Source organism: Andrena cerasifolii, chromosome 2, assembly GCF_050908995.1.
Source record: "Andrena cerasifolii isolate SP2316 chromosome 2, iyAndCera1_principal, whole genome shotgun sequence".
NCBI lineage: Eukaryota > Metazoa > Arthropoda > Insecta > Hymenoptera > Andrenidae > Andrena > Andrena cerasifolii.
Window position 1 is genome coordinate 10,820,132 of NC_135119.1, and position 14,313 is coordinate 10,834,444.

At 40.7% G+C, this 14,313-nt stretch overlaps 1 protein-coding gene across 4 annotated transcripts in view; it reads left to right on the forward strand.

Moving 5' to 3' along the window:
* LOC143378992 (solute carrier family 2, facilitated glucose transporter member 1) overlaps nt 1-14,313 on the forward strand; it is a 45,486-nt gene that overhangs the window by 19,070 nt on the left and 12,103 nt on the right. The window contains exons 1-3 of one of the 4 annotated variants that reach the window (XM_076831215.1): nt 4,158-4,193; nt 4,268-4,327; nt 4,426-4,449. The exons of 2 other annotated variants lie outside the window; for them this stretch is intronic. In XM_076831215.1, coding sequence (XP_076687330.1) covers nt 4,173-4,193; nt 4,268-4,327; nt 4,426-4,449 — 105 coding nt within the window. In that variant the 5' untranslated portion in view covers nt 4,158-4,172. Of the gene's footprint in view, nt 1-4,157; nt 4,194-4,267; nt 4,328-4,425; nt 4,450-10,561; nt 10,758-14,313 lie in introns of those variants that run through there. One more of the 4 variants, XM_076831217.1, reaches the window with a different exon arrangement.

Consider the following 14,313-nt stretch of genomic DNA (forward strand, 5'->3'; position numbering starts at 1 on the left):
GACCAGAAGTTGGCACGCGCTGGGTAATATAACAAGGGCTACTGCAACTGGTTTTCAACCTTCCAGTGCTGCCTATAGAGTGAATAGTTCAGGTTAGGTTAATCCTTTGAATATATACGTAGACTGAGACTTATGGCGTACGTGGTGTGCGGAAATCTTCCAGTCTCGTATCTCCACAATACCCATTGAACGCCTATGAGCGTTTCCCGCACGAGCTACGTATAAAGGGTTAATATAACCTAAAAGTTCTGCAAGCATAATTTCAATTTTTCTTACATATATCTTTCTCTATAACATTCTAATTCACCTTCTGCAACAGTGCTCTTGTCATTACTAACATATCCCAAGCAGCAAGTGGGGCCTTTTCGAAAAAGGCCACACTCCTTTCGTCATCCGGATCGTAATCGTTCCCGCGGGATACAAATTGATCCGTGGCACGCGGGGTGGGTGGATGAAGCAATCCTAGGTACGGGGTTGCAACGGAGGGTGGAAAGAAGGTGGTAAATTTTCGCGCCTGCGCTCGAAAATCCCAGCCGCGGGATCTCGGTCGTCGTCCGTGCATTTATCAGTGGGGTATAAGCGCACGAGGATCGAACTCTCTCGCTTAACGGAATAGTCGAGCCCGCGCGTTTCCTTCCGCTACGTCATCCACAGTAAGTACACACGTGAATACGCGCGCACACTTGCGTCCTCCTCTGAACCTTTTTCCATCGACTCTCCGCCAGAGTCCACCGCTTCTGTCCGTAAGATTCCAGTGAATCATACGCGTTTTCGCGTAAATGTCCGCTGAAACGGTTATTACCTTTCCGCGCGGATAGACGGTGTTGCGGAACGGCTGACGAGTGGCCTGTAATCGTCGGTATTGGACGCGCGGTATATAATCGTTGCGGATAGAGGGGAAGGTCAGGTATTCTACTTGGGAGAGTAGATAAACGGGCGCTGGGGCGCGCTCGTGCGTTCTAGACATGGGGAATTGGGACCGCGTGGGTTATGGGGAATTCACCGCTCAGTGTGCGCACCTAGGGATAAAGTAAGGTTATGGGTTTCTAGGTTACGTTTATAGGAATTGATACTCAGCGTGTATTTGGCGTGGTTTTGAGTCAAGACTTTTGAGAGAAGATGGAATGGTTTCTGTGCGATTCGTGAATATTCGGGTGAGTTGTGTTATGTGGTAGAATGTTGATGGAAACATCACTGAGATCTTATCGCTAAGTACTAATTAGTGCTTCGATCGTTCTGGTGGGTTAGGCCAGTATCTATTCTTAGTGGATGCCGCGAATTTGGTAGTGTATGTAAAAATAATATCTTGCAGGCCTGATGATACTTCACCTCGAGGGGCCCGTTTTAAAAAAAGAATGGTAAAGATAGATGCCATGTCGTATTAAATAATCCGTGAAGAAAACATCTTGATGGTGCTGTCGGAAGATGTCATTAATGACTGCCACTCTGGCGATTAATTTAATCTATCCGACCAGCAGTGATACACCGAATAATCACGGATCACGACCCCGTGTGTAATACTTAACAATATTGTTTTCTTGGTATTGATTAAGCCGGAGATTGTTTATACCGAATTTATATACACGCGAGCTCGGACCGTCCCATTGATAACCCCTGCGGCCTTTACAATCGCCGCCCGATTGAATACAAGATGTTCCAAAAGTGGGTGGTCAGAATGAAATGAATTAGTTTTCCTAAATTCTCGAATACGTTACGTTGTTCGCGTAGTAAATTTACAGAGTGATTCTTTGCGGCTAAATAAGACGAAAACCACGAGTAGCCAAATTGCGGTGGAGGCTCCGTTGTTTAGTTATTAAGGTTTAAAAGTCTACTCTCATACTCTCGCCCGATGTCGGACACTGTATGTATGTATATCGGTCCATAGCGAAGCTTATGAGAGTTGAGAGAGGCAAAGCAGTCCGTGCGAGGTGTTTACCCCGATACTAGATCGCCAACCCCGAAACTAGTTCATGGCTATCCCTGCAAGGTGCACAAAATACAATGGGTGATCTATTCTTATCTTTCTCTGTGTTCTGTACTAATATAGAAATGTAACGATGTTATGTAGGATAATATAAATATTAGTCGAGCACGATCATCCCCAAAATTTGACCACCTATTTCTCGGACACCCTGTATATCTCTTACAACGTAATTACAACAATGAACTAGCGTGGGATCCGGTACTACCGAAGCGCGTTTAAACTATAGAATAAATAAATGTAATCTGTCTCCCTTTGTTCACCAATTGTGTTGCATCATAATCACGCGTGATTGCTGAAAGACCATTATACGTACAGTAACGTTCATAAGTAGCCGTCCTCTTGTAGAATCAATATTTATCATTGCACAAAGTCTCCCAGTTAAAAGTACACCCTGAATCACAAAATTCTAACTACACCCCGTTCACTTTCAATATTCATAAGAAATAGTCTCGAAAGTCCCATCAGTGCCGTCTTATCGTTTTCGGGGGCCCTGAGGCGGCTGCATATGGGGCCCCCTAAATTATTCTAAATTAAACGAAATCAAAAATACCGCACTAACGCGCGAAGTGAATAAGTATTAAATTAATTAAATAAATAAGATTAAACGTGGGGTGCATTCCACGATAAATGGGCCCCATTTTAAAATCTAAATTCAGTGTATCTATTCGTTATTTTCTTTCCGCCACAGTTGTAGGGCCCATTTCCAATTCTTTTCTGGCTTTTACGAACCTATTTTTTTTTTAATTTTCCAATTTTTCAGGGGCCCCCTGAACTCCGGGGCCCTGAGGCGGCTGCATCTTCCACCTCTATGTTAAGACGGCACTGAGTCGTGTAGGATCCATTTTGACCCATCACTTCTTTCACGCACATCTCAAAATAAGCTTTTCATATTAATTTTTGATCCTGTCGAGATGTAAAATTTTGATCTGCTTTAAAAATTAATTGCAAATCACTCAGGTGTAGGTAGTAGTTAGGGTGGGTCAATTTTGACCCAGTGTCTTCTAACCGAAGGTTGACGTAGCTATTACATCATGTACAAATATGAATATTAAATTATTATTATTATTGTTGTTAATGATCTTTTTTACTCCACAGTATCTGTAGATTACATACCATGTACAGAATTATTGTTAAGGATCCAGTGAAAGATAGATGCTAGCTAGGAATTAAACCCCCGCAGTTGTTTATAACGTAGAAATGATTGAAAATATCGCAGGATTTATTAAACTCGTTCTCAAGAGAGCACCAGTAGGCGTATCGGTTTCTACTCGTTGCCCGTGGCACCTCGGTCGATCAGAACTAGGATCGAGTGCAGGGTTGCGTAGGTAGGCTGCTCGGCAGTTTCGTCACGGTTGCAAGCTGATCCGCGCGACCAGTCTGTCCAGTCAATTCGTATATGGATCATGCGTGTGCCAATCACGCTTCCATGGATGGTCCAGCGCCGTGGAGCTGTCTGTCACATCGGAGCACGACTATTCGCGGTGAATTTTCGATTTCGTTGCATAGTGCATCCATATAGAAAGCAGCCTTTGGATCGAAGATGAGATAATCGATCTATGGTCGTCATTTTAAGATTTATAAATATATAGAAAATATATTCTTTAATTCTTAAAATTCTTAAATCTTAAAATTCTTTAATTTTGTCTGAGAAGTGAGTCTCTAAGAGAAAATATTTGCATTCACAAAGATATCTTAGACTTCGACCGCAAAGAGTTAAAATGTGTGAGCAGAGTATGACGAAAAATTGAGATGTGGAGGATCTGGTCCACGAGTTGTCCTTTTTTTTTTTAAAAAATAAAATTTTTGTAAAGGATTCCAAGTATTTATTTCTCAAGTTTTGAACATGGTAATCCGATTTTGAGCACCCTCCAGAAACATAGGATTTAGGATAATATTTCTCTACCACTTTGAGAGCTGAGGTTTCAAACGCTCAGTCGCGTGCGGAAATCGTCTGCTTCTATCTGTTAAGCACACTCGGCGAACGCCCTTAGGCGGTCCCCGCACGGCTCGTACCGATTAAAGTGAAGCGCACAGACTTTAAAGTGTTCACGTTAAAAATTGAACATGAATCGAGTTTATCCTGTGATTTTTTTGGGGGGGAGTCAGGAGCGAGCAGATTTCGAATGTTAAGATGCAATAATAAACAGAGCATAACTGTTTGGTGTTTCTTTTTGCAAGCAGCCTCACGATGGCGTCAGAAAAGGACAAGGTACCGTCTAATAAACGAAACTAACGAACACTGTCGACCTTCTAACCCCCTAACGCTTAACAATTCCACTTTAGTCAAGCAACGAGATTCAGGAGCAGGCTATGACGCCGACAGCTTTGACTCCAGCGCCGAAGGTAACGAAATTTTTCCCAAAAAAATTCAATGCCAAACATTCTCGACGCTGCTTCTCTTATCCCCCTCTCCACTTGTTTGCTTTCTTTTTTACATGCAGTCTACCACGGAGGATAAACAGCCGGTGAGTACATACAAACGATAAATTCAAGTTACACGTTGCTGAGAACAACTTTAGGGCCTGTTGATATCGATTCACGAATTTTTTAATTGCTCCCTCATTCTTTCTGTATTATTCTTAATAGTCACCCCTCCTTTCTTTACTCTTCGCAGTTTCTACGTTCTTCCCCTTCCAATTTCTCGCCAATCCACCCCTTCTCTTCTGCCCATTACAAAGCAATAAAACTCCAGGACCTAATGGTACTCGCTTAGAAAACTTCCCTATCCTTCCTCGCTATTCTCTATTTTCCTTACCACTTCCCTCCCCTTTCTTCACTCTCCCCATTTCCACCCCTCGCGGAGTAATTTCAGACCCTAATAACACCCCAGTGGTACTCACAGAATTCCTCGACCTTGCCCCCTTCCTCTCCACTTTCCTTATCTTTCCCTTCGCCTCTCCCTAACCCCCCGAATTTTCTACATTCAATTTCTCATGATTCCACCGTCCTCCCCCGCCTCTTAAGACCTCCCGAGCGAACCTAATCGCTAGAGTTCCATTTTCGGCCGTGTCGAAAGTCCGATGATAAAAAACAGATCGTGTAGGCCTGTCTGCGTGACGCGACGAAGTTTGACACGGATCGATGGGCAAAGGTCACGTCTCTACGCTTCTCAGCCCCTTATCTTGCGCGCCCTACCCCCCACCCTCGTCCCGCGCGTTATCGAAACGACGCGTGCAAATTTTTCGTGGCTTTACATTCCGCCGGGTACGTTGCTCCAATTAGCAATAATTGCTCGTAACGAGCGGCTGCGCTGAAAATTGACAGGCAATTAGGTTTAATTGCACCGACGTTTGACTTCCCATTATGCGGGAGGGGGGTAAGGATAATCCGGTACCTTTGGAGACCTTTTTATTCGATTTAATTCGGCGAGGTTCGGTGTCACGCGAAAGTTGACATTGGGGATAAATCGTGATGATTTTTTTTTCGTTGATATGGTATTAGTGGTGCAAGTAGAATTTTAACGAGATTTGATAATTGAAGGGACTGGCTGTGATGATACGAGGTTCGGAGGTGTTTGCATTGTTTGAGGTGATTTTAACCCTTAACTGGTACCCTAGTAACATTTATTGTTGGGATTTTGATGGCCAACTAATTCCCAACTTGGGGATACTGTGGGCCAACCAGAAATGCTACTAGGGTATACTGTCTTTTCAAACGTAACTGTTATCTTGGGGTCGTGGCAGACCCCAAATAAAAAAGGACACAGAAATTCGTAAAGTCGACATAAGATCAACCTCTATGAATACCTATTTTGTTCGTAGGTAATGTATAAAATAATAGATACGTAGAAAGTTAAACTATTATGGTGAAATTATTTAGAAATTCAGTTTACAAACTTAGACAACCAAATATTTTGCAGCGAACCTTGCGTGCTTGGGGTCACGACTGAGCCCAGGATACCAGTTAAGGGTTAAGTTTGTTTCGTGTGAAACATTCACTGTTGCTCGGTGTGCCTTCAGAGGAGCTATAAAGGGAAATTGGAATTCGGTGACGTAGGAGTCGGGGGTGTTTGAATTGGGAGATCGAACCGTGCGATTGGAAAATTGGAGCTGTCTCGATTTGAAAAGTAGAACTGTGTATACCACTGAAACTGTGCGAATTAAAAAGTAGAATTATATATCCGAAGAATTGAAACTGTCCAAATTAAAAATCAGAAATTTACATCCGAAGAATTGAAACTGTCCAAATTGTAAATCAGAACTTTATGTCCGAAGAATTGAAACTGTCCAAATTGAGAAGTAGAACTCTGTATTTGTTAAGAATTGAAACTATGCAAATTAAAAATCAGGTAAATTTATATCCGAAGAATTGAAACTGCCCAAATTGTAAATCAGAAATTTAGCGACCTAATTTTTTTACAAAATAACCCAGTCACTTGGGTAGTCATTAAGAAATCATATGCCATTTGTAATACATATATTTTCTCCTTACTTTTTCTACTTGAAAATACGTGCATTTTTTTTAACGACTCGATTCAGATTTTTAGTTTTCTTTTTGGATCAGAACTGGTTCTTCGTGAGATACTTCGGTTATCGTTTTTGTTAGTAATTGAAGTATTCTTTCACTGATAACGCAGTAGATGTCGACGGAATTAATGAACGCATATGTGCGCTATATTGCTGCACGTGATTTATCGAATTACCGGTAAAAAGTTCGCGAATTACCGGTAAGAATTTGAGGGTATTTCTCGCGATTCACCGGTAATCCGATTTACCGATATTGCAACGCCTACTTGAGTGTTCATTCACTGGGCAGGTGACCCTAAGTGATAGGAAACTTAAACCGACAGCGGGTCCCAAAAACAAGAAAAAGTTTCTCTCGGAAGTGTTTACTCGACAGGGATCAGTCCATTACAAATGGAGCATATTTCTTCCTCTCACGTCCCGTGTCAAGTTTAGCGAGTTCATAGAACTTCCTCTTGGGACGAGTGATAACAAAATCACGCCCACTCCAACGAACCCCGTTTCGACTATCTCCAAAATTATCTCCCAACAGTGGGACGGATTAAACGCGCGGTCGGCGAGTAGCTCAAGAGCGATTTACCAAAACGGCATATTCCCATTTTTGACCTTGAAGCAGATTTTCAAAGAATTTTCAGCAGATTTTCAGAAAGTAGTAGACCAGGATGTTTAATTACAGGAAAATAGTAGTCGCGCTATAGTCTTCATAATAATGAGGCCCTGGTGGCCCGTGGGACGTTTTTTAAGAGAAAAAAATATCTTTTCCCGCGCAGGAAACGATCACCGCGAAAGAGGCTGCGTCGCTATAAATATTATTCCCGCGAGTCTGTTCGTCTCGGCGAAGAATTGATCGCGCGGCTGCCTAGTATCGGTTACCTTTCGTAACCGCCGGCTCGAGGAACAAGGTATAATGCGTCGTTTAAGAGATCTGCCCAGGTTACGATGATGAGCGTGCTCCGCTTCAATATTCTTAATTGCAAAATTAGAGAACGACGCGTCGAGCATCGCCGGTAACTGGCTGCGTCCGGTTTTGCATCCTTGTTCGAGGCGACTCGCGATGTCGAAGATAAGCCTACACTCAGCACCGTGGAAGATTTTTTCCTGCCTCCACTCTAGATCAAACGTTTAAAGAAACAAAACAAATCAGATTAATAAAAGCGGATGGTTTGCTTGGAAATATTTTTTTTTTAATTACTCAGGTGCGCGCCACTGTTTCACCCCTGCGCGAAAGCTAGGGGGGTGCATTTTGATCTCGGTGACTTTCCTCGGAAGATTTTTGGAACAAATTTTAATGTAGAGCTTGAAATTGGTAGAAACTAAAATTCTTGAATTCTTGAAGATTACTCGTAAGTAACGCGGCGCAAATAGAGGGGGTACAAGGGGCTCTGGCACCCCTCTCCCCCTCTAAAGAAGGGGCTTCGTGAAAGGAAAAGAAAGTTGGATTTTAATCTTTAAATAAATGTTTAAAATCACCTGACGAATCTTATTGAATTTGCATTAAAAATATTTTTATCCGTTCAACTCCCTCCCCCGAGACTAAATCCGGATTGCGCCATTGAATTTAAGTAGGGAATTTTTCCATGGGTCAAAATGGACCCGACATCTGCCACGCGCGGATCAACTTAGGTGTTACGTAACACGCGACTGTTCCAAATCTCCATTTGCTCTCGGGAACTCCGTTAATTGCATTTTGTCAATGGGACAGAGGTCATTATCAGCCGTAAAGTTTTATCAGCGATAAACGTGATGCGGGCTTTATTGCGCGATAACAGATCGAACGCGTTAAGTCACGCTCACGTGAGAGCGGCAGATTAAGCGCGAATGCACGCGGAGTAACTAATATCCCATTATGCAGGTTATGGTTGTTGCAACGACACTTTTCAGATTAATGGTACTATCCTCTTAACGTGGGATGGATGAAATCCAAACTCGTGCAGGGGACCAGTGTCTCGAGATGAAATGGAGACGCGGATAAATAGTCGCGGACGCAAGGACGAGCCCGAGAAACCGCGATGGTAGTGTTCGTTACGACGATATTCGTCGCTGCTGCGGCCACTGCGGGCGCGAAACCGCGACACATTTCATTCCGAACGCTTCGCTGGATCGCTCGCAGAAACTACTTAGCCAAGTACCTACAGTATTCCTAATTTCACGAATTAAAAATAATTGGTAACTTAAAGTTCAGTGTAACACAGTAGAAGAGGTAATAAAATTTGAAGCTATCGCAGAATACAGATTTTTAATAACCTAGTGTGGAAAATTTGGAAAGCAATCGCTTTCATTAATTTGTAAGGAATAATTTTGAAAGAATTTTAATTGCTCTTGGGAAAAATAATTTTGGGACAATTTTAATTCATTCTTTAAGGATTATAATTAATTGTTAAAGAATTTTAATTAATTTTTAAAGAATTTTAATTAATTTTTAAAGATTTTAAAATTAATTTTTAAAGATTTTAAAATTAATTTTTAAAGATTTTAAAATTAATTTTTAAAGATTTTAAAATTAATTTTTAAAGATTTTAAAATTAATTTTTAAAGATTTTAAAATTAATTTTTAAAGATTTTAAAATTAATTTTTAAAGATTTTAAAATTAATTTTTAAAGATTTTAAAATTAATTTTTAAAGATTTTAAAATTAATTTTTAAAGATTTTAAAATTAATTTTTAAAGATTTTAAAATTAATTTTTAAAGATTTTAAAATTAATTTTTAAAGATTTTAAAATTAATTTTTTATGAATTTTAATTCATGTTTGAAGAATTTAGTTGATTTTCAAAGATGCAATAATGGGCTCGGTCAGTTCTACCAACAAGTCAACGCCTGTTCGCTTTATCTGCTGTCGTATCGGTCGAACTTTTAGATTCTGAAAGCGATTACTCATCGCATGACGCGCCGACGCACTTTCTACTTTTCAGTAGAATTTTGTGATACCTATCGGCTAAGTCATTCGATCTTTGAACGGAGGGGAATACCGTTTCCGTTCGAAATTACGGGATACGTGGTTTTCGCGTTCGTCGGACGCGCTAATTTACTCGGGCAGGCCACAATTTCCGGTTTATATACCGAGGAAGGGGTTTTGGGATGAAATCTGGTGATTAGGAGAGAGAATTGAATAATTTGTTAGGGTGATAAAATATACTTTTCGCGGTTAGATGTAAATTTGTACGCAGGGCTGTAAACTTCAAAGTGTAGCAATAAATGAGGGTTCCTATTCTTTTAATAACTACAGTACAGTTAGGGTATACTTTTTGACATAATGATCTCCGAGTATTGCATCAGCTCACTTGCATGCAAAAATAATTATTCGAATTACAGTAGACCCCCTAAATAGCACAGTAGATAAATTTGAAAACATTGCAATAAACAGGGATTTGCCATTTTCTCCAAAAAAATTCCCCTACAATTAACTATAATTTCTAACATGGCGATCTCTTAGTATTGCATCAGCTCACTTGCATGCAAAAATAATTATTCGAATTACAGTAGACCCCCTAAATAGCACAGTAGGTAAATTTAAAAACATTGCAATAATCAGGGATTTGCCATTTTCTCCAAAAAAATTCCCCTACAATTAACTATAATTTCTAACATGGCGATCTCTTAGTATTGCATCAGCTCACTTGCATGCAAAAATAATTATTCGAATTACAGTAGACCCCTCTAAATAGCACAGCAAATAAATTTAAAAACATTGCAATAAACAGGGATTTGCCATTTTCTCCAAAAAATTCCCCTTCAATTGAGTATAAGCGAAGCATACACATCTCCCGCGTTGCACGGGGGTCTGCAGTACTTCCTTTCGCGCTTTGTAGAAAGCTTGGCGGAGAGAAAGGGCGGCTGCAACGAGGCTACGCCGTGCCTCCGTGACGAACAAAACGGTCCTCCGCTGCGCGCGACTCGCGACTCCTTTTTTTCACGACAGTTCCCGTCCCAAAGAGAAATGCCTGACCTGGGTGAGAGGTTGCGTTCGCCCCGTTGTTTGTGTTCGCCCAATGGGATCCGCTGCGGTGGGGCCGCAGCCAGCCTGGAGAGCTGGTTCGGTGCGTAGGGGGGGGGGGAGGGGGGGGGGGGGGAGGAGGCACAGATATGATACTGGTTTCGAAAATCGGCTTTCGCCCGCTCTCGGCACCGAATGTCGTCTCAGTAGGCTGAGAAACGCGACCGTGAAACGTGCGATTCGATCCGAGTGCTTCTCCTCTTCCGTTCGATCCCTCGTTGGATGTACCGTCGCGTGTGCACAGCAACGAAGTTCCCTTTTTGTACAGTGACCGACAGGACCTTTACCGAATCGCCATGAGTCAGTCGTGGTTGCAGGTAATTGAATTTACGTATTCATTCAGAGTCAGCGTTAGCTTGTGATTGTTCGGACGGTGCCGAAGCGGTTGACTTTTGGAGGTCGTCGGGGCTTGGGGTTTCTGTTATTGTCGTCTGCTTGGCTCTGGTGTAAATAAAGAGTTCTTCGCTGAGGTACGAGGGATATGTTGTGGCAGAGTAGATGTTGGGGAGATAATGTAACGCGTGAATTTCGAGTAGGGAACAGTTTAGTTGGGAAGTAAGGAGTGTTTGTGTTATGGCTAGAACGCTGAGGGGAATAATTGATTATTGGTTTGTGTAACAGAAAATTGAGGTATGTGTTACTTAAAGGTATGATGAGATATACTTTAGGTACTGTGGAAAAGTATAGTAGTGAGATGAAAAATGAGATGCTCTGCGTGGATTGATACGTAGGTTCCTCAAAGGTCAGGAATTTTGGCATTTCGGTTTTGGCGGGCTCGTCGCGTACTTTGTGGGAAATGTGACATGGGATTTTCGGTTCTCTGAATGGGTGGGTGGTCTTTAGCACCTGTTCCTTTGAAATCGTAGTCCTGTGGCCATCCATTGATATTCTTTCTACCTATGATTTAAGTTAACTTCGAGCGTTCAAGCTGTGGAAAAGTCAAAGGGTGAGGGATTATAATTCAGAATTCACTTGGGTTTCAGATTTTTTTTTTGAAATCTAGAATTCCCGTGGAATCCAAAATTGTTCTTGGAATCTAGAATTCCCGTAGGATCTAAAATTTTCTTGATATCTAGAATTCCCGTAGGATCTAAAATTTTCTTGAGATCTAGAATTTCCTTAACATCTAGAATTCCCCTGGGATCTAGATTTCTCTTGAAACCTAATCCCGTTGAGATCTAGATTTCTCTTGAAACCTAAAATTCCGTTGAGATCTAGAATTCTCTTCAAATCTAAAATTCCCTTCGAATCGAGGATACCCTCGGAATTTAGTCGATGGCAAAGAGTCCCCTTCGCAACATTCGAGTTTTATAGAAGCAAGCGATGGAGGATCAAAGTGTTTCGTAACCCCCTTGTATAGAGACGTAGTGGCATTCTTCGAAATCGGCTATTGTACTTATTCCTGGGCACCTGTACGAATGTTATTAGCGTCTAAACGCTAACACTCGATTCGAACGTCCGAAGCAACGTCTAGGGGAGTTTCGAAACGCGGAAGCGCTCATCTCGAATATACTGGGTGGCCCAAAAGTCATGTCGCCTATGTCAATACTGGGTAAACTAACAATGATTTTAAAAAAAAAAATTTTCCTGTAATTTGACGATAATTTTCAAAGTGCTCTTTGTATTCAAAGTGCAGAAATGAAAGTTCTCCTATCATCCATGAAAATTTCTCGAAAACGAAATTCTCGAATTACAACAAATGTGTTACATAATATTGCAGAATTTTGCTTCATTGACGCACAATAAATTCTCAGCTTTTCAACCGAAGATAAATGCAATTAAAAAATTATAGTAAATATAGAGCTAACCAAGCTTTCGATCTCGAAAAGTTCGCTTAAAAAAAAAATCATTTTCAAGCCTGCAACTTTTCGATACTTGAGTGGTTGACTTATTTGACCTGTCGCGCTTTTTTTTAGCCGATCGGGGCTCGTAAAATTGACGAGAAACACGTACGCCCATGCTCGAAGCTTAACCAACGCGTTGCTTGTCTTCTCGTTTTAAAATCGCGATGGAGGTTCGTATTTGTTAGTAATATTCCAGGAACGCCGTCAATGTCATTGGCTGACAAAATTCTCGCGTCACATGCTGCTCTTCATAAGTACCAACTGTATTTCTCAAGCAGAAAATATCCATCGACGTCAGTCGTTAAGAGGATCCACCTCACCTCGACAAATAACACTCGCTGACGAATTTAAAATTCAATAACATTTCTCAACCGATATCTGCGGTTTACGTTCCGAATCGTTTCGCAACTCGCTGCTAGCAAAATTCCCCGCTCGTAGGTGAAAGGGAATTGATAAACGAAGATGGCATTAATTTAAAGCTGTGCTGAGCATCCACACTGGGCCAAGGTCCCATCCGCCATCTTTTTTTTCTGGACTTAAAGCGGAGAGTGACCGAACGTTCGCTCCCTATTTTTAAAATCCCATGTCTCCACTGCTATCCAACTGATCTCCGCCAGACAGGCATAGAAACAAGCATTTATTCGATTAAAAATTTAGTCCATCCATCGCGTTGGGCCATGTGCAAGTTTGATAACTGGGAATAATCATTGAAACGGAAGTAGTAACTTCCAAAAGTGAAAAGTAGGGGGGAGGGAAATTTGTTATTTACAATATTCCAGTGAGAATGTACTTTGAAAATTATAATAATAATCGTAGAATTGTGGCATTTCCTTACCCCTCTAATCTTCACAATAATAATAATAATATAATTATAATAATATCTTCCACTGAATTTTTTAATATGTCATTATTGTTATACCTATCAGTTAATGTCCGAAAATGTAGGAAAACAATTATTAGCGCAAATCACTTACTGCTGTTCGCAGTGGAGTCTCGATAAACCGAGTTCCGCTTAATCCGATCTCCACTTAAACTTATGATTCGATTAGCCACCCCAACATTCAGATTCAGATTTCACGTAGCGAATATATGCATACGCCTATATTAACCGTAGGGTTAATTGAAGGTTATGTTTTGAAGATTTTAGGGTTATCGTCATATTTATAAATAGATCTTCGTTTTAAAGGGGCTTGCCGTAGCATTGAGCTCTCCCCAGCAACTAGTGCACGTATCTTCCGCTTAAAGGCGGATTCACACATGTCAGTTCCGTTTGGCTGCTATAAGTGTCAACTTTTAATATTTCTTTGGTTATAATAAACTCAGTCACCTAACTTCAACTTAACAATATGTTTATTAAATAAGGCAGTGATACGCGACCATTATGAATTAACCAAATTCTTCGACAACCAATTATTATATTATAAAAAGAACAACGCTCCTTAACGACGTATATCTGCTAGGGGAAAAACATTAGTAAATATTACGCCACATCCGCGGCATTCGTAAAGATGAATGCTTCTTACGATAATTGATAAACCAAACTGCTTTCATTTATATCCCCCCAAGTCAGTAAATAATCACTTCGAAGTTGGAAAACTTCCCCTTCGATAAACAAATTTACAATTTGAACTGTAAGTACTAGAATTCATGAAAACGATCGATTTTTTTTTTATCTATTGAAACCAGAGTTGGGCAAAAATTGTATTCGAATAAAAATTTCGCATAACGAATTAAAAAAACATTATTGTTGAATGAAAAAAAAATTAACTCTATTCGTCAAGTAATCTGAAGTTGAAGTAACTTTCATTCGATCCGTTGTTTAAATAATTTCTTATTTAGTTAATGCCGCCCAACTCTGATTGAAACGAACGTTTCCTTGAAAAGTGGAAATAGCAAAGCAGAACTTTCCTGCGTTACATATCAGTACTTGGAAAAATATTGTCATTGGAAATTGAAAAACTAGGCGACTATTCCAATGACGATAGAAATTCAACGCGATAAACTGCTATCCTCAACCTTTCCACCTTCG